The sequence below is a fragment of the Seriola dumerili genome, unplaced genomic scaffold, assembly GCF_002260705.1.
Source record: "Seriola dumerili isolate Sdu_G_001 unplaced genomic scaffold, Sdu_1.0 BDQW01000044.1, whole genome shotgun sequence".
NCBI classification, from domain to species: domain Eukaryota; kingdom Metazoa; phylum Chordata; class Actinopteri; order Carangiformes; family Carangidae; genus Seriola; species Seriola dumerili.
The window spans coordinates 6,717,308-6,738,231 of record NW_019174299.1 but is presented as its reverse complement, the minus strand read 5'-3'; the positions used below and the strand labels follow the sequence as shown (position 1 = coordinate 6,738,231).

Below are 20,924 nucleotides of genomic sequence, written 5' to 3'. Positions count from 1 at the left end.
TTTTCCCCCCCAAGTGCAAGCGAGCAAACTCATAGGTTGGTGACCAGCAGTGTGTTTGATAAAAACCCTTTTTGTGGCAGATCAGAGGCCAGATGAAGTTGGTGTGAAACACCTTTGTGTGCCAAGCTATATTACATTACATGCTTTAGTGTGTTTTCCATCTGGCGGCTGTAAAGGGGGAGGGGAGAAAGGGAGGGTGGAGGAGAGGGAGTGTGTGTGTGTGTGTGTGTGTGTGTGTGTGGAGGGGGGGGGGCTTAGCTATCTTCTAGACAGCACTGTAACAATGAGCCTGCCTCAGCAATTTTCAAAACATATCATCAATACATGACTGGGAGCTCGCGCTTTTAAATATTAACCCTGTGGCAGCCGGGGCAGGCTGCGGAGAGCTCCAGTGGTTTTGCGGCATCCTCTAGTGCTGGATCATCCAATAAAACAAAAGACGTCCTGGGGGATGAGCTAATTTGCTGTAGGATCCTAAAGAACATTTGCCAGCTATAGAGAACATTGCCGTAATGAACAGAGCAGATAGATTCAGGTTATGTTACCCCATCAGTAATTGCCACATGAGGAGGCCGAGTTAAATTTGCAGCTGGCTTTGAGCGAATCGACACGCAAGGGGCCTCGTTCACATGACGCAACTGTCATCTTAAATTTATCTCCTATTTTATTTTTCCACCTCCTTCAGAAAGGCACACGTGAACACACTGAAAAATAAAACGGCTGACTGGAAGGAAAAGAATGGTAATTAGTGATTTTGCAAATATTTTGACGCTTTAGATGAACGCTTTATTTCAGGACTGAACTGCACTTTGGATAAATCAAGAGATGCATCGTTCCTTACATCTCCATCACTTCACAATCCAGCCTTTCCATTACTTTTGCACACACACAATCTCTTATTGGTGGCATTACCATGCACATACAAGTCCCCCATATCTTTCTTACATGTCCACCAGAACCCAATGGATTTACATTAGCAATCACAGAGTGGGTAACCGCCCCATTCCTACATCAATCTCTGATGGGAAATAAAAATGAAATGCACTTCTCAGGCAACTCGGATTAAGGATCACGCTTTTATCAAATACTGAAGTCTATTTCAAGTCCTGCTCATAAATAACTGAGGGGGAGAGAGGGAGGAAAAGAAAAAGGGTGGAGGCAAAAAAAAAAAAAAAAGAGGGAGAGACCGGAGGGTAAGCAGCAGACAGGCGGGGGTGATGTGGATATAGACAGAGAGCATCATGGACTGAAGCTAAGGGCACTTGGGGTTGGAGGGATTAGGAAAAAAGGTATAAGAAAATAAGAATTTGAGGGCATTTCAAATTTATATAATCCCCATGTCTCCTTTCTAGGAATCTCCTTCAATTAGAGATGAAAAATGGAGTTGGGGTTAAGATGGCGTTGCTCAGGGTGCAGACCTAGTCCTCCCTGCTTCCCGTCTCCTTCCTGAGCTGCATTTCTCCCGTGCTCCACACCGCTTACCAAGGATGCGAGTGGCTTTTCCGACCATTTAGATTTCCCACCATAGTCTAGACACTCCCTGGAGACTCTGCCATCCATTATAAAGATAGAGCTTTCAAAGAGATGAGGAAGTGAAGGCCTCACACAGAGCTGGTTCTGCCTAAAATGTCCGTTTGCCTCAGACCCTCACTGACTCGAAATCTGTTGTCTTAATATTTCATGATGATCTCACCTCTGTTCTGTAGTGAACTGCTACTCACGGAGCATCTTCTGTCAAGCTACACTCAGATCTCGTCATTAGAAAGACTCCAGAGGAGAGAATGAGCAGCACTTCCCCTGAGTTCTCACTCTCAACCCCTCCAACTCCCCGTGGGGTTGTGGGCTATAGTTATGGCTAATTTGGCCTTTCGTCCTCATTCATCAAACGCTCGGCCCTTCGCTGTCTGGCCTCAGCTGGTGAGAGACCCGGCTGGTTGGCTGAAGACAGGCGGAAATGCAGCTCCAGCCTGAGTCTCCCAGGTTAGTTTTCTTTAATCACACACTTCACTTTATGGAGTGACCCGTTTTACAACTCGCTGACAAGGATCCACAGCTACGCTCGTTTTATCTGCCTTCGTCAGCGCCACAGGTAGGTATTGACATTTCAATGCTAAATACAGCTCATCATGAGAATAAGGCTGTGCAGAGTGATACTTGTTTGAACTACGAGCACTGAAAGAAGAGGAAGTATAAATCTCTGTACGCTTTTTCACTTATTTCTATCGCTACAGCACATTAACAGTTTTTTTGTGGTAATGAAGTTAGTTTTTCATGTTGCTTTTCTTTTTACTTTTATTCTAGATGAGAAGATATATTTATGGTTTTAAGAACCAAAAACCATCTCAGTGTAGTTTTACATCTCCTCTCTCAGGCTTCTCTCTGGAGCTCTAGTATAAACATGGTCAGCGAGCCAATCAGAAGAGAGGAGGCTCTGAGCCTCTCTTCTGATTGGCTGACTGTTTTTTGAGTGATTGAATAAAAATATGGCAGATTTCAGGTAAACACTCAGAGAGACCCAATCCTGCAAGGCTGGATGGTGGATCCAGGTGGGCGGGGCTTCGGACATGAATGAGAGTGGTGACTGCTTTGTTGTGACATCACAAAGTTCCAGAAGTCCTGACAGCTGGTTTTAAGGCTCAGTTTCTGAATACAGGCTGTGTGCATTTCTCTGTGGACTGAGGCTTTGATACTTTCACAGTATTAATATAGAACCTAGACCTGCTTTATAATCAAACAACACATGGACATCTGCCTCTATACTATATGGGACCTTTAAAATATAGTAAAGTATATGAGTGACTAGTGGCTGTCACTCATGTACATGTTGCATGTTAGCTTTATTGGTTATGTGACCTCTGGTTTTCATGTTACAGCCAGAGCTATAGCTAAATATAGGACTAAAGTCACGTCTTATTATTATTCTTACTTATACTGAACAGTTTTAAGCACCTGGGGGAGTTTTATACACTGTGAGTTTAATTGGCTTATTCAAGAATTTTTAGAGTCAACATATTCAAATGTGACCGCTTTAAAGCCAACGAGACAAATAAATACATAAAAGATCCACATGTCCTCCTCCAGACTGTTTAATTCTGATAGTGTGAAGGGGCATTTAGACCTTCATGATGGGAAATTGTGCTATACCATCAAGACCATCCTGACAGCCGATAAATATGCATAAAATAACAAGAAAAAATACACGATGTTCCTTATTTGATTTAACTCCAGCTTTCTGACATAGCCTGCATATTTAGCCTTGAAAACGGTAATGTTTTGCTTCCCGGCCCTGGAAGACATCATTAAACATCATTTGTAAGCATACATTACACTATACGCAGCAAATCGCCCATCTGCTGATTTTGGAGCTCACTGTGTGTAAAACAATAAATCTATCATATGGCTCCACGTAAAGAATCCTACTAAAGTAACGCCTCCGTGCAGACATACGTGGAGTGTATTAAACATAGCCGTGTGCACAGACTGTATGCAGTGTTAATAATGCAGTGTTTACATCTCGGCATTGAGCAGGCAATACTGGCCCAGGGCTGCAAACTGGCAGGGCTGTGCGGTAATTAGGGGCTGTGTGTTGGGGATGTGAAGGCTTGCTGCATGTCATGCTGATACCACTGCCGGGCGGACCTGTTGTGACGGCAGCAGGCACGCCGAGTGCTACACGAGGCCACACCTTTCCGCCACGGCGGGACGTCGTACCTTCCACTCTGACGAGCGCCTGCTGCAGCCTGCGAGCTCAGCCGTTACTCAGCGGTCCAATGTGGGGCGCAGAGGATGTAAACGCGATGACAGCGGTTGTTAGCTGTCTTCCCAACATGAGAAACGTGTGTGTGTGTGTGTGTGTGTGTGTGTGATCCATGTGTTCATGCACACCTTCATATTAACCCTTTGTATGTTGGCGTCATGCTGCTGTAGAAATACTGGGACCTGTCTGAAAATAAGTTGCAGTATATCACCCTCATATCTAAATCTCCTGATTGTAATGCAGGCTTTCCGTTAAAACATGTGTTTGCAGGCCCATGATGCCATAACCCTGATTACATCACTATGACATCATCAGGGTAAGACAAAGCCCTTAAAGACTGAGATTTGTTTCTACGTCAATAATTCCAAAGAACTATTAAATACCATGTTTTCAAAACGCTGCAGTGAACTGACTTTTGAAACATGAAAATATCAGTTTTGTTTCTGCGTGCTCTTCATGAGAACAGGTGGACATGTAAAATTTCTGTTTAATTGAAATCTCTGCCAGCTGTCATGTTTGATGTCTTTATCATTTGTTAGATCTTTCAAAGACTTGTTTATTGGCTACAGTGTATAATGTGTGTCAGTGCATGCACGCTTGAGTTTTACTTTGAATTCATTAACACATACAGTGTATTATATCAAATATAGTATATATATATATATATATATATTTCACTGGAACACAAGCAAACCCAACTGGAATCCTAACAGCCTCTCTTGCATCTCCGTTTGACATTAATTGATAATCAAACAAGCCTTCACATTAGACATTTATGAGATCAGCTGAATTATCTATTTAATGTAACCCAATTATATGCAACCCTTGTGCACCAATCAACAGTAATTCCCGACTCATAAATGACAGCTACAACGACAGATTTCATCAATAATAAACATTGATGAAAACTTGCGACCCGCTTCGAAAGAGGGTAATTAACAGGAAGAAAAAGTGCTGTGCTGAATTTCTTTTTTCTTTAGGAAAACTGCTCTGCGGTCCTTGTGGTTTCAACTAGGCGTTCACTAGAATCTCACATCCCGGCACCAGTGAGAGTCAGTGCAAAACAAACTAAAGACAGACATTTATCATCGACTCTGAACACAGAACTTCATTTAACCCAGCTCTTAATTAAAACCTTGTCATTTTTTAAAGCTGTTGTCATAACACTACATTTCATGAATTATTTGGTTGACCTTTTTTCAGTGGAAACTAGACACCAGGCCAGCCTCAACGGGGGAAATATGAGTCCATACACAGAACGGCTTCACCTGTGTTTTAGGGCTTGCGGAAACACATCTTTGTTATGCCTCACATGGGACTTCCCTACCTGAAGCTCGAGCCTTCAGAGAGCACAGAAAACCTTTTAAAAAGTCTGATATGAAACAAGATGCTAAGATATGATGGGCTTCCCTAGTCTTACATCCACAGCAGACGACTGTCACATCCTGAGTATAACTTAAACCAACACATGTCAACAGAGCAGGCATCAAAAGCAGCCCATTAGGGACTTGGGGGAATTCAGCACCTGAAGCCTGTTTGGGTTCAACCCAACTGCATGAAACTCTTCCGACAAAATGGAGGTAAGTGTGCACAGAGGGGCCTGCTGCTCTTACCAGTCTTGTAAAGAGGGGCACTCCCAAATGCCAGAGGTGATCGTTCAGCAGTCCGCTGTATACCACGTTCCCGAAGACAGCAATGCTTCCTGACTTACACAACGTGTTTCCTGCAGGGACACAGAGAAACACAGCCAGGCGTCATTGAAACGGACAGGAAGCAGCAAGGGGCAAGTGCATGCACTCCAGCAGCCAGACACTACGCTGAACAAAAAAAAAAAAAAAAAAAAAAAAAAAAAAAAGGCAAATTCAATCAAAGGAAATCATTGCACAGGAAGAGAAATAATAGAGAATGCAGCATCGATTGTTATAAATATTGATTTCGGAGGTTTATTGACCTTACATGTAATGACGAATACGGATAGGTAGCCTGTCTAGAATCAATAAAGTTGCACAACTGAGTGAAGCTGATCTAACAACAGTAAAATAACAAAACTGTAGCATGAAGTGAGAGGACGGAGAGAAACACCTTGAAAAAAGCACCAAGTGTCTGTAAGCGCTTCGTCGTCACATTAAAAGCGTTCGCGTTGTAGAAGCGCTCTCTTTTTTTTTTTTTTTTTTTGCACAAGCCCAAAAACAAGTGACACTTCAGAGTTTACCATCAAAAAAGTTAAAATTAGTCTGAGTGATAGTAAAGCAGCTTTACAGAGGCACAAACATTGTAAAAATGTAACATGATAGCGTTTTATTGTTCTCTCTTTTTTATTTTTACGCACTCCTGTTACAAGACAAGCAACTGTTTCTGCGCTGATATTAGGATCTTAAAAGTGTTTACACAGGAGGAATGTTGAGGCGGATTGAGGAGGATTACATTATTTGCAGCCCCCCCCCCCCCCCCCCCCCCCCAGGCCCGTATTCAATAATGCTTATAGAGTTGTTAACCCAAGCAAGTGATGCTGCCATTGTGATTAACTCATAATTTTACTAATGCTTTATGTTTTCGTCTGTAACTTGTCGTTGCTGCTGCCGCTGATATCTGTCAGCTAAAAGGATTCAGCGTTTTTCTTCCTTCTGTTTTTCTAGGTGTTCTCAGTAGAAGTATCTTCTACAGTACGCGATACAACAGTTTCAAGTATTTGTTGGCTTCAAAAATACTACATCTCCCACAAAGCTCTTGCTGCACGTAAATGCGTCCTTGGGTCGGCTCCAGAACAGATTAGAAGCTGTGGCGAATGTGTGATCACGATGCAAATAAAGCCATAATGTTCTCCGTTTACAGCAGGTACACAAGCAAACAGCGACTTTACTCAAACACAGCAACAGGAAGCAGGAGGTTAGTCCACAACACAAAGCAATCCTTCACTTGACGATGAGTGCATATATAATCAAGTTCAAAAATACAGGAATAAAGAAATAACTGACCAGATTTGAATGAGAATCATTACATCATCAAAACTACAAAACTATTGATCCGTCATGATTTGTTTCATCAAGATTTTTCTTTGTTTAACTTTGGTTGGTTTGTTCCTTGGTTTCTGCCCGGCGACTGTATCCACTGATCCTCTTCTTTTAAAGTTACTTTTTCAATATTTTCCCTGTAATCTCTAAAAATCTAAAAAAGAAACATCTTAGCTTTTTGGCCCTCCCTGCCCACTCTCATAGCTCTCCACTCAGCTGCCTTCAGAGGACCTTTAACCTACAAAAGTCCTGAGGTTTGCGGGAAATGCTAAAAACATAAATATTAAATGAACTCACACATATACACACATATATATATATATATATGTGTGTGTGTGTGTGTGTGTATGTGGAGTGAACCACATGACATACTGTTCAATAATTTTATAGGACTGGATTTATAGTGGATCAGAACCCAGGAGTTCCAGTTGCACTTCGGCTCTGTGAGGCTTTAAATAAATGTAACAGTAGCATGACGCTTGACAGACACGCGACAACTGTGACATAACGTCCAGCCTCCTGTGAAAGGTATCGCATCAGCCCTCCTGTATAAGTCCTGTCCAGCGCCGCCTCAGCACGCAGTTCATCCTCTCAAAGACACCCTTAATTAGCTCGGCGCCAATGAGCGGCCTCCACAAACACAAACACGCGTGCATGCGTGCCCACACACGCGTCCCCGAGAGGGTGATGTACTGCACACTGACGTCCCCATGTATGTGATGAATGCAGCTTATGGAGCAAGCACAGAAAACACAGGTCCCCATTGTAATTTCTGCACAAAGGAACGCTGCAAAGGCACACCAGGGGTGGAGTGAAACAGTGCTGACAAGCAGCACATGCATTATTTAAAAACAAAAGTAAAAAATGCCCATTAAAGTGTCAGTGGCGCTTTCGGCAGTGCTGGCCTGGGCGCGGTGTGCGTATTACTGTTATTAATGGGCCAGGCGTGGGGGGCATTTCTTCGGTGTGATTGCTCTGCTGCTGTTGCTATCTGCGGTTCAAACCCCCCCCCCCCCCCCTTTTTTTTTTTTTTTTTCCATTTCTTCTGTGTACCCTGTGTGTTGTCGTGAGAGAGAGAGAGGAAGAGGAACAGATAAAGAGCATGATACAGACAGAGACGGAGAGACACGGTGAGACCCCGAGTGCACAGTCAATGAGCTCCTACAGCTAATATCATTTCACATTATTGAATGCATATTAAGGCGGAGAGACCTTGTCAGATGAATAGGAGCACCAGTGCTTATATCAAATTCTGATCTGCCGTCACGGCCATGTCTAAAAAATGCCGGGAATGTAGTCAGCATATTGAAAATAAGTGCATACCATTTTTCTTTGCAGTTTAAGATCAAGGGCTATACATTACTGCGACTGACACAGCAGAATGAGGTCATTGTGCATGTTGTAATTACAGCTGGGTAAACACTCCGCTTTCTGCTGCAACACTGGGAACACACAGAGCATGCAGAGGGACTACAGAGAGGCTAATAAAGAAACAGCATTGGCAAATATTTAATGCATCACTGGGAATAAATAAATGGAAGAAAACGATCATTGGTGTTTGTTATGATCAATTCCAGAGTAGTGCAGTACATTAAAATCAATGTGCGGGGTGGTTTTTTTCTTTCTTTTTTTTTTTTTACTGTTGGACAACACAGTGGACAAACAAAGACACATCCCTGACCTATTCTTCTGTAATGAGTTTGTTATGGTGTTCATGGTGTTTACATGCAGTGAACAGAGCACAATAATCACATTTATTCATATTTGCATGTAGAAAATGTCACGTAGAAGAGACAGCTTCATTTCCCTTTCTCTACCTCTGTGGAGCTGCAGAGACAGTGGCTTTTTATTTATTCATTATTTTATTTTTGGTTATAGAAATGGATTCAACTCTGCGTGTTTGAGCCACTGCAGCATCTGTGTTTCTCCTCCATTGGATGAAATCAAACCTAAACTGATGACATGTTGCTTATTGGTTCATGATGAACTTTTTATCATCTTTATTTATTTTATTTTATTTTATTTTATTTTTTTAGGGCCCTTCTCAGCAGTTGGGTGTTCTCTCATCTGCAGAATCGACAGTATTGAGCCCAACCTCTGATTAATTATTAACTGTGTGATTAAAATTTGCGTTGGTGTGTGTGTGTGTGTGTGTGTGTGTGTGTGTGTGTGGGGGTGTGTGTGGCTTGCAGGGAGGGGTGGGGGAATGCAACCTGCAGTTCACTTTGCATTATCTACAACTTTGACTATTTTTGGAAACCTGAATTTCAGAATAAAACATTTAACTACAGGCTTCCAGTTATTTTAACAACAATACCTGAAGAATGGATGGAGAGAGTATTGTTTTATTAAGTGAGTGATGCCTTGTTGAGTCTGGCTCAATTTTCTTTTGGCTGCAAGTCAGAGCTTTTTTTTTTTTTTTTTTTTATGTCAGTGTAGACGTACATGGGGAGTTTGGCCAACATAGATTTCAAGGCTGATGCAGTTACCAATATTTCAGGTTTTAATGCTTATAAATTATTTTAAGTGCCAAGATTCAACCTTAAACTTCACCGTTTTTCAAACTTTTATAAAAGACGCAAACATAAATGAGAACTTGTTCAATTAGAATCGGTTCAGGCGCAAAGTGCAGCATTCATTATAACTATTACATCACAAACTGTGTGTAAATCAAGAAGATGCATCACATCTGTATCATGCATTGATTGCACTGCAAAACTCTTGATCTCATGAAGTCATCTCTGTCCATATTTGTGTCCTTCCTTCCTTAAAACAAGTGAAAAAAGAAATCTGCCGGTTCAATGAGAAGAGTTTGACCTGCTTCCAGTAGTTTTCTATAGATGAGAAGTGGCGTCCTGAAACAAGAATCAAGGAGATCGCTGCAGATGAAGAGGGGAACACTGGACCTGATTTCAGAAACAGTTTGATGTTCCTTAGAGATGAACTAGACGGCAGATTTGTTTCATTTAAGGAAAATCTAAATTTAAAGACTAAACTACAACCTGATAAGATGAGAAATCTTTTCTACAGTGTGGCCAGTATCTTATATTTTTTTAAAGTTTTATTATTTTTTTTTATAACAATCCATAAAACAGTTACAGCTCATCTGAGTTGGTGTAAAAAACAAACCCAACAACCTTAATGGCTGTTAGAGATGTAGTTATTTGGAAGAAAATAATATATAAGAATAAAACTAATCTGAAATGATGAGTTTTGATAACAATTTTAAAAACAAAAAATATCAAATATCTTTCACTAATTTGACAGTAAACAGAATATGTTCGGGGTTGGGACTGAAAACAAGATGATGATGATGATGATAATGGCATCGCTGTAGGCTTTAGGAAATTGTGATTGGCATTTTTCCCAATTTAATAGACTTATTGATTATTGGCCAATGGAAATAATTGTTAGTTGCACCCCTGGGAGTATAATAAATAATACAGTCAGATCCAGTTCACAAATCTGTCTGTTCACAGCCTGCTTGATATTTACTTTATAAAAGAAAAAGATTAAAACCACATGAGTGTGAGAGTGGTGTCAGTATTAAAGGTGGTTATTTAGATACGTGTGTGTGTGAGTGTGTGTGTGTGTGTGTGTGCGCGCCCCCAACCGCATGCTCCTCCCCCGGCGCTGCTGTTGGAGGTGGGTCGCTTTAAGCATTCAAACTCCAGAATGTGCGGCTCATTTCTAGCAACGAGGCACATTGCTGCAATGCAATAAGGGAAAACAACACTTTTAATAATTCAGGCTCTGAGACCGGGTGGGGGGTGAGGTGGAGGGTGGTGGTGGTGGTGGTGGTGGCGAGGGGGTGGGTGGGTGGGTGGTTGGGAAGACGTTTTAAAGTACCGCAGAATGGCTCATTTAGCTCCTGCTACGCATTATTAAAGTTGTATCGAACCCCCTCCTGGGTCTTTCCCAAAGTTTTTTTTTTTTTTTTTTTCATTTTCCTTTCCTCTTTCCCCAAAAGCCTGCGAGGTATCCAATAACAGCTACCAACATTTATAAACGACAGAGTATCCTGCACCTTAGAGGAGGAGGTAAACAATGGTGTAGCTCTTAATCTCTCTTTCTCCCTGTCCTCCCCGTTCACGAGTCCTCCAGTCCGAAATTTGTCAGTGCTTTATCCTGTTTGAACTGTAATACAGAGCTCTCGCTGTCCAGATTATTTTCTGCCTGAGCTAAGCCCACGATGCATAAAAAATGTGGGGAATGAACCTTGTATGGAATCAAATTGAGTAATAAAATCGTGTTCACAGTGGCACTGATGGACGCATGATGGTACCGTTAAGGACGTGTTCAAAGGTACCGTAAATTGCCTCTGAGCCTGATGGCAGCTTCCACAGCAAAGAGATTGAATATGAATAAAAAAAAAATAAAAAAAATACAGAGGCAGAAGAAAAATGGGAAAATGTAGATGTCCTTTTTTTTTTTTTGTTATCCTGGGAAAATAACAATATATCAATGCACACAACAGGTCAATCTGCCTGGTATCATTGCTCATTATCTTTAGAAAACAACCAACGGATGATATTAACCCCTCAACATCCAGTTTCTCCCTTCTTATTTCAAAATAAGCATCTTTTAGAGAAATCATTTTAATCCACACTTCTGATTAAAGTGTCTGATAGCATCATACATATTCTGTATCATCTCATTTCAGCTCCTAATTGAAGCTTCATGATGTTTACACTGAGTGAAATACTCAAGTACGAGATGCTGGTGTTTTTCATGGCTGCATCATTCCATGAAATGGAAATATTCCACATGACTTGCGCATCATTTTATAAATGTTTCCAAAATATTCAGCCTGACATGTTTGATATCTTTGGAAACTATGGGGACCTCCATTACAGATTTTTGGCTGCACAACACGAGCTCATGATAACCATCCAGTGCGTAATGAGAACGATTTCACTGGTTATTTCCCAAATCTGGTGTTTTTACTGTAAGGTCTGCAGGACGCTGTTTGAAACAAAAAAAAAACCCTTTCACACTCTCACACATTCAGCGGTGGTCAACCTCCGAACGAGGCTGTTTTTCTTTGTGAAAACTTGACATTTCAGAGATACTGTGCAAGGTTTTCAGCCGGCGGCAACAAATTATAATTATTATAATTTATGATTACTGCTTACATTGCACAATACAATGAAAAAAGAAAAAAAGAAAAAAGGAAAAGCCTATTAAAATGTCCGTTTAGGATATATACACCATAAACTGCTTGCAGAGATCCTAAATCAAAGCCCCCTGTGCTGGAAGAGACGCAGAGACAGAAGACAGGAGGTCAGGAGAGAGAGGAAGGCAGTGGTTGTCAGATGTGTTATGATTGGCTGGTATATTGGTCTTTTATGAGAAATCAAATATGGTCGAGTCAGTGCTCACCTCCGATATGATGGATATCAAACAGTCGGACTGATTACATGTTTATTGTGCGGTGTGACACTGGTTTCTGCAGGAGGCCTTCAATCTGAATTGATTCTGATGCGACATGTTGTTCAAATTACAGATAAATGATAATATTTTTTTATTATCATACTGACCCAGAGCGAAGGGGAAACAGCAGGCCACTCACTAATTAACACTTTGTATCTCGTTTGTTTTATTCATGCAAAAATAGCCCCTGTTTCTAGTCTTTGTGCTAACCCAAGCTAACTGGCTGCTGCTTCATATTCAGCATGCTGATATGAGAGTGGCATCGGCAACAAAGCCGATAAGTGCGTTTCCCTACGTGTGAAATCTCTAATCTATTACAGAAGCTTGTGCTGCATTGATGTCATATGGGATAAATGGTAGAGACAGGACAAACTCTGATGTTAACAACGTGCAAACATTCACGTGAAGGTGGCTGGATGAGTCCAGAGTCGGACGTGTGACGATTTAAACTCTGTGCGCTGACAATATAACATCATATCCATTGAATGTGGGTTTTACTTTCACCGAACGACACCTTTTTTAGCCGATGTGAAGCGTCTGTGCTCGTTTTTAAGTTGCTTTTCTAGTGAATATGAATGCAGCATTTAAGTTGACAGGAACACCGTAAGTAGCCAACAAATTCTATTCATTTGGAAGCACTGTTTCTTTTTTTCTTTTTTTTAATTCACAAAATACACCAGCTCCTGTATCACTATGCACCTTCAGAAACACACAGTTTGATGAGGAGCCTTGTGCATCAAAGCAACACCAGTGCAGCCAGCCAGTCATCCACCCAGCCTAAACGACAGACACACACACACACACACACACACACACACACACAAAAAAATAAATAAAAAAAATAAAAACAGTCAACCAGCTGCTTCATCTCCTGCTGAGTGTCAGACTCTGACGTTCTTCCTGCTTCGTCCATCTAAGCTGACTAAACACAGACCCCGTTTTCTTCAAAGCTATGCAAATTAGCCACGTTGCTAAGTGGATTCCTCTTTTTTTTTCCTTTTTTTTTCTTGCTGCAGAGCCACAGGGCCGATTAGGGCCAATTTCTATCAACAGAATGTATACCCACCTACGTACAGTAGAGCGCCGCACTGCATTATTATTCTCTCTCTATCACCGCTCGCTCTCTCTCTCTCTCTCTCTCTCCCCATTACTATTCACGGTGGTCTTCTCTTCCTCATAACACAGCCCTGCTCTAATAGATCAGTTGTTGAATTTAGAGTGAAAATAATGTACATTTCTCTGCTGTAATTAAATTATTATGGGCAAAAAATGGAGGCAGGAGGGAGCTAATAAAGATCAAAACACAGCACAGACACACAGAGGAAGTGATCTTTGACCTTAGCAAAACATTGTTTTTCCTTGATTGCGTGATGTATCATATGTGTCCACCTTGGTCTTTTTTTTTTTTTCCTGGTTTGCTACAGCTCCCTTAGTTCAATGAAGAGAAAGCTAAACCCCACAGCATATATTATCCTATAGCATCGTCCCCAGCCCCCCCCCCCGCCCCAGCACTCTCTACAAAGCAAGTTAAATCAGAGGGGTTGTGAGATTTTTCTCAGAACATGGTAGGAAAGCAGAAAAAAACTGAAAGTCGCTCAGTACAGCACACACCTGCGCCAAGGCCAGACAGTCCTACACACTTCTGTCTCTTCACCAAAAATGGACAAAGTCATAGATCTCAACAACATAAACATGTCTGATTTTTTTTACATCAAGATCCGAACATCATGTCCCGAGAAAGTGAGGAAAATGTCGCTGTTGCGCAATGTTTACTAAAGTGAAAAAAATTCTTGGATCAGCCCCAAAACATAAGGGGTTCCTCCCTGGTCCATGCCCCATCCCTCCACCAAGTTTGGTGCAAATGGGCTCAGTAGTTTTTGCATAATCCTGCTGACAAACAAACAAACCAACAGACAGAAAAAACACAAAATCATGTCTATTTTTTCTTTGCTTTGTTTTTTTGTGTATGTGTGTGTGTGTGTGTGTGTGTGTGCATGAAATATTTCATTATTGTGGGTATTTCAGGACCTAAAATGAGGCTGGTAAAGACAGGCAACTGATGATGGTTCACAAGTACACACTGCGCTGTTGAGTCCTTTTTTTTTTTAAACATAACAGTTCCTGCCATGCACAGAGCCAGATCCATAAAGAAACCGTTTTCCCAGTTCTTTATCCGTCTCTCTCTCGCTCGCTCCCCTTCATTTGACGCTCTGTCTCTTTAAGAAGTGGCTCCTCGCTCTCTTCAATCACACCTTGTTAGTGCACAGGCCTGTTCACTTGCAGTGCACAGATTAATAAGTCATTGGCACCGGGCACCGTTCACCATTCACTGGCCCAGGCTCCTAGAATTGGCTGGGGTGCGTGGGGCGGTGGGGTAACTGGTGGTGTAATGACTGGAAGTTGTGCCGTGACCCCTCCCTTCCCCAGTGGGGAGCAGCGAGGATGAAGGGGAAGGAGGGCGATTGTGCTCGCAACATCATCATTATAATACTAATTATTATTATTGGTGTAAGAAAAGTGTGTTGTTGCTGTCGTGGAATCGCACTAAAAACAGCAACCCTATTTGCCACAGTCATTTCCATTCCCTCTTATCATTATCTCTTCATTATCATTATCACCATTACGATCGGTCACGGCAGTATTATCCTAATTGTTCTCAGCATCATCGCAACATAGTGCAGCTAATGACAACCTCAAGATGATAATTTTTTTTTTTTTTTTTGTAGTGCATAAATAAATAATGCAAATACAAAACGACCAATGAAAAAAAAAAAAAAAAATGTGTGAACTGCCCTTCTTGAAATGTTCTGGAGTCACAAGTGAGACGAGAGAAACCAAAAGCTGTTTTGATGTTTCAGTCTGGATGTGCGTTGGCAACAAGCGAGGGCCTCAGGATTCTATCAGATTATTGATTGTTACCAACGCTTGAGTCCTGCTTTACCACCCTTATAAACAATCTCTCTGTCAAGCACACTACAGGGCAACAAATGATTTTATTTCATAGATTTTTGGATTTGACTGATGAATTATTCATTGATGTTCTACCCTTGGTGCACAAAGATGAGGAGAGAGGGTGTTGAAAAGGAAAAGGACAAAGAAATTTCAAAAAAAAAAAAAAAAAAAAAAATTTTTCATGCACAAGCCTGTATACATGAACGATTTCTCCTCCAAAAAGGCCTTTTATTCTTTTTCCAGTAACCTACATCAGCTCTGCTTTGTCAACCTCAGCTGAGTGAAAACTCCCAGGGGCCGACAAATCTCCTGTAATCTGCCAGACCTCCCCTCCATGTCCGGCGTTGTTGTTTTCCTGTATCCGTCTAAGTGTTATTGAGTCTGCAAACTCAGAAAAATTGTTATCAATTTGGATCCAGTCCAGCACCGGTGAAACACACACACACACACACACACACACACACACACACACACACACACACACACACACACAAACAGAGCCTGTGAAATTACACACAGGCTTTTAGTGGCACACACTCTTCGCCCAGATGTTCAGGATAATGTGACAGTAAAAGTACAAAGAAAGATGGTTACAGGCGGTAAAATTTCACTGTTTATATTTTGTGATGTTTTCTATTTTGTAAGGTGTTTAACTGTGGAGGTCAATTGCTGCTCCCTGATTTGTTTGGGTAGAAGGTGTGAGTGTGTGTGTCTGTGTCCGTGTGTGTGTTTGGGTGTGTGTGTTTGGGTGTTGGTGTCCGTGACTGACGGCTGATGACGCCTGTTTGTCTAAGATCTCTAGCGGCCACAGGTGGATCGCATTAGAAATCCCTGCACCTGGGAGATACTGGACAGCAGCAGCAGCAGCAGCAGCAGCAGCAGCAGCTCATACTGGTGGAAGCTGAGTGAGGGTCTACGAAATATCAAAGCAGATCGATCAGTCCGACCTCATAGCATATCCACGCTTAGCAGCCAGGCAGGGTTAAACCCAGTCAAGAGAAGCAAACAAACACTTCACTACAGCGTTTTGCTGATTTTCCAACAGGATGCCTCTTGCTGCTGCTGCTGCTGCTGCTGCTGCTGCCCCTCATACAATAAAAATACATAACAATGCAGCTTTCTTTGTGCATGCAACAGCACCAGCTGGAGCTGCACCGAAATTAACTTTAATGCCATTCTCTCTTGTGTGAGAGACAGAGGCTGAATAATGTAGCAGTGGTAGTTAACTTCCTGAAAAATAGCCAAAATCACAGGGGATGATGACTGTTGCATTGCGCCTGGCATTTGTGTTGTATCCAGTATCGGACCAAGGCGCTCTCAATTGCACCCTGGAGGCTGGAGCTTGCTAACTGAAGAGAAACCAGGTCAACTGATAGGGGAATTGTGTTGTTATCTTTATATGTGCATGCTGCAGATACATTGGCACAGCTCTCACTAGCAGCTCGCAACATTTTACAAAGCAATCAGGGCCTGTTATCGACGCACAAGTAGCAGGGCTAAACTACAGTAATCTACTCCATGTTTACTAATGAATCGCCATTTAGGGACACAGCTCAGTTCTGCATCAGGCCGAGGGTGGGGTGAATTCACATCGGGGGGAGGAAGCGCGAGCATGAGGGGCGAGCGGACTTGACATCCCATCATGAGGGGGGGCCGCTGGCTGGGCGGCTAGCTGGCAATGCAGAGTCTGTTTGTTGTGCATCCATCAACCCCGGTGTCCTGCCCAGGAGCCGATCGATAGCCAACACAAAAGCTCATTGATGACAGACAGCTCTTGACAAACATATAGCATTTTTTCTGTCTAGTATAGCAATAATCTCCAAGGTCACCGCGAGTCATTCAACGGCCGCCAGGACACGAGGAGCTCATACCAAGTCTTTCTCGGTGTCTTTTCACGCGGGGGAACAAAAAGGTCTGATGCATTTTAAGTCAGCGCTGAAAGCTCTTGGCACATTGTTAGGCAGCTGTACACAAGGAGAATGAAAGCAGACATACTTGACAAGTGGTGGGGCTGCCATGACATGTCACTGACTGACAGCAAAAAACCCCCCCAAGGACACATAACTAATCAGATACTTAACGGTGTAATGGAAAGCCAAATTAGTGGACAGTCTTGGTCGGCGCCAGCTCCAATAAAAAAACGGCAACAGTTCATATTTTAGGAATGTTTACATGAGGAATCTTAACGTCACGTTGTCCCTCTTGCAAAAGTTAGTTTGTGTGACAGCTGAGAGAAGATGGACAGCCACACATACAAGCTCGCACACACACGCACACATACACACACACACACTACAGGACTACAGGTGTGTTAGGGCACAGACTTGGAGTTATAATAGGAGGGCCAGGCTCCCCCCCCCAGGCCATCCTGCCAGCTGGCCGGACTGAGTGTGAGTGATGCCCGAGCGAGGCAGCCCCATTAGAGAAGTGCTGGTGGTGAGTGCAGGATAGCTCAGGTAATTAAAGCCAAACCAAAGCAGGCAGGCGAGGCGGGGGCTCCCAGATTTATGTGGCTGAGTAATGCACATACTGAAGTCAGCTCGCCATCCAAAGGCCTCCCTCACTTACAAACAGTCTCAAGAGGCATTAGCTTCCTCACCACTCTGATGCAGCCTATTACTCTCTCTCTCTCTCTCTCGCTCTCTTTCTCTCTCTCTCTCTCGCTCTCCATCTTGCTCTTCATTTAACGGTTTTGTTTTGGATCCCTGCCTCGCTCTGTGACTCTATCTGATAAAACATCCAGATCTATGACGATTAAGACTAGATTTAGATGTTTTCAGTGCTCTGATATTATTATCCAACCACATTCTGATGAAAAGCTATCATGTGGAATGCCTTTTTATCACTAAAACCTTAATTACTATTCACTTGGAGCTGCAGAGACTTCCGTAACATGTTGAGTGCTGGTACTGCCGGACAAAGTTAGTTACCTCTTGTTTAATGTAATAGAAAGGAGTTTGCCCGTTCTCCTGCGTGGGCTTCCTCCAGGTTCCCGCCACAGTCCAAAGACATGCAGGTTAATTGGCGACTCTAAACTGCCCTGTAGGTGTGAACGTGAGCGCGAAAGGTTGTTTGTTTCTATATGTCAGCCCTGTGATAGGCTGGCAACCTGTTCAAGGTATACCAATGTTAGCTGTGATTGGCTCCACCCCGCCCTCCCCTCTCTTCGCCGCGACCCTGAAAGGATAAGGCTAATGACTGAATGCAGTAGCGCAGTGGTAATCAGGAGGGTCAGGAGAATTCCTGGTGGTCCTGTTAGCGTTTTAGCGCCGGACTGATTATTGTGTAGGCGTTGTGTAAAAGTAGGTTACCTTGCTGCACCATCCGGCCAGCATAAACTGCACGCTCATGGCCCACTGTCTCTCCCAGCGTGCAAGCCGCAACCAAGTCTATTTTTGCAGTGGGGGGGGGGGGGGGGGGGGGTAAATGAGCGGCCACTCCTCAAGTGGTACAACCCCGGTGTGCCTTGAATTGTAATTGGTCAGCCAATGAGCCGGTAACAGCTGTGGACTCTCCTTTGGGCTCGTACAGAGTTATCAGACAGTGTGTGTTCACTGTTCAAGCAGGGGCGCTGTAGCTAGGTGCTAGCTCAGCTGATATTAAATTCGGCTAGTCTAGCTAGCTACTAGTTTTTGGGGCAGCCCCATATTCGTATTAGCTGCCTATTTGGCTAGCTAATGCAAATAATCAAAATATAAAACTTTTTTTTTTAACACTTGTATGTGTTGCTCCTGTTCTTCTTCTTCTGCAGCCTCAGAACTGAGTCAGCGCAGTGATGCTGAAGAGACGAGAGAGCGGGAAAAACACAGCTACAGGTGTGCACACTGCCACTGCACGGGGGTAAGGACAGGATGCAGTTTCTAGGGGCAAGTTGTAACACTGCAGAATTATATTGCAGTAAAATGACAGGACAAATATTATGATTGAAATCTCGGCCGAGATACGCTGTGTATTATTTAGGCACATGACGAGTTCTAGCCTTTCTAATCTTCATTCTAATGAACTCATCCACAAGTGCTCACAGAAGTAGACTGATGACAGATGTTGTTATTCGGTCAACATAACAAACTATGAGACATGCTGCTGGTCACTATGGTCTCATTTGCCCTCGTGTGAACTTTTTTTGAAATTCCACTTGATCTTTGCTCTTTCCTATCATTATTGTGACAAAAGAAAAACTAAGTTGCATGCCTTTAAGCGCACGTTCCTGACACCCATTAACACGATGTTGAACATTTCAGGAAATGAAAACAGCACGTCTTGAGTGGTAGAAACAGTTTTGAAGTCAACACTGTCAAGAAACTGTCAGAATAAAATCTCAAAGATGAAGCGCTCAGAGGAAACCGACCACACTTGGCGTTGAGGTTTTTGGTCGATCACACCTGTCAGCCTGCACATCAGCTGCTTACGTGGGCCCCTTGTTAGCCGACTGATGATGTGAATGGCTTCGGAGTACCTGCTGCGCCGGACGGCCCGATGTGGATCGACTTATTTCTGACCATAACTTAACCCTGCCTCACTGATCAGATATGCCGGAGGATGGATCAGCTCGCATACTCAAACAGAGAGCTGAGATCAGGGGTGACGGAGTGACTGTAAGATAGCATACAGTAAATCCAACCTCCTGTCAGATCACATTTCATTCCCATCTCCGCAGATGGAAAGATAGCCGTAGACACACAGACGTATCAGATGGACAATGCTTAGATTGTCAAACAGAAAAACAGATCAGTGCTGGAGAATGAGAGACGGGCAGCTGAGTCCTCTGGAGGGAGAGCCAATGGGAAAGAAAGAAAAAAAAAAAAAAAGCCAGATGGGCAGACAAGCATAGAGTAAATCATGGAGAAGCTCCTCAATGCTGGAGCAGTATGGAAAATGGCAGCGCGGGTTGGGTAGAGTTAGCCGCAGTGTGCACCAGCTAGCATTATCAATGCTGACAGCCAGACAACCCGTTTATAGGGAAAGGAAAAAAAGCATCAAGGAAATCCTGCTCTTGTCTATCCCCAATTGAATTACTGCCGTGATCCAAAGATGGGAGGGGTGAGGTAGGGTGAGGGGAGGGGTGGACGAGGGTGGGATGTGGAGGGGGGGGGGTAATATTCTTTGACGAGAAGGGCCGCTCCAAATGCTCACAGAAAATGTATATCCGTACAGTGCGTCCCTCAGGGCTCACATCTCACAACTTTGCCCATCTATTTTTATTTGTTCCCCGTGCTTCTAGTTAAAGCAGTGCTGCAGCCCACAAAATGGAGAAAGGGGAGGGAAGGGGAGAGGAAGAAAGGGGGAGGAGGGAGAGGGTGCAACAAGACGCACTGCTGGGAGGGAGTGGGGTGTAGATCGCATGACCCCCGCGATGTTGTTGGAATACTAATGTCACACAAAGTTCCCCGGCAAAAGATACCAAGGAACAAAGTGCATAGGGGAGTGCTGTAGAGAAAACACACACACACACACACACACACACACACACAAACACACACATACACAACAGAGTCAGGTATATTTCGCATCCACACACGTGCACAAACGTGTGCGTGACATCCACCCCTTCCCCAAACTCGCAGGCCGGAGGAGATGGTGAAATCACGGGAAGCCCGGAGGGAAAAATGTCCTCCAAATGAGACCCTGTGGGCTGCTGTCAAGATGACAGGAATTTGGATGAGAAGCCCGGTTCAGTTCCATCCGGTTTAGCAAAAACAGACACTAATCACTCTTTAAAAAGTGCGACATCCTGAGCCAGGGACCACATTGAACTTGACGTGATGCAAACA

The 20,924-nt window shown here is 43.2% G+C and overlaps 1 protein-coding gene across 3 annotated transcripts in view; it reads right to left on the bottom strand.

The window, feature by feature from the left end:
- LOC111217493 (RNA binding protein fox-1 homolog 3-like) overlaps positions 1-20,924 on the bottom strand; it is a 284,790-nt gene that overhangs the window by 126,612 nt on the left and 137,254 nt on the right. For all 3 annotated transcript variants that reach the window (XM_022739388.1, XM_022739389.1, XM_022739390.1), the window contains exon 3: positions 5,371-5,480. In XM_022739388.1, coding sequence (XP_022595109.1) covers positions 5,371-5,480 — 110 coding nt within the window. The remainder of the gene's footprint in view (positions 1-5,370; positions 5,481-20,924) is intronic.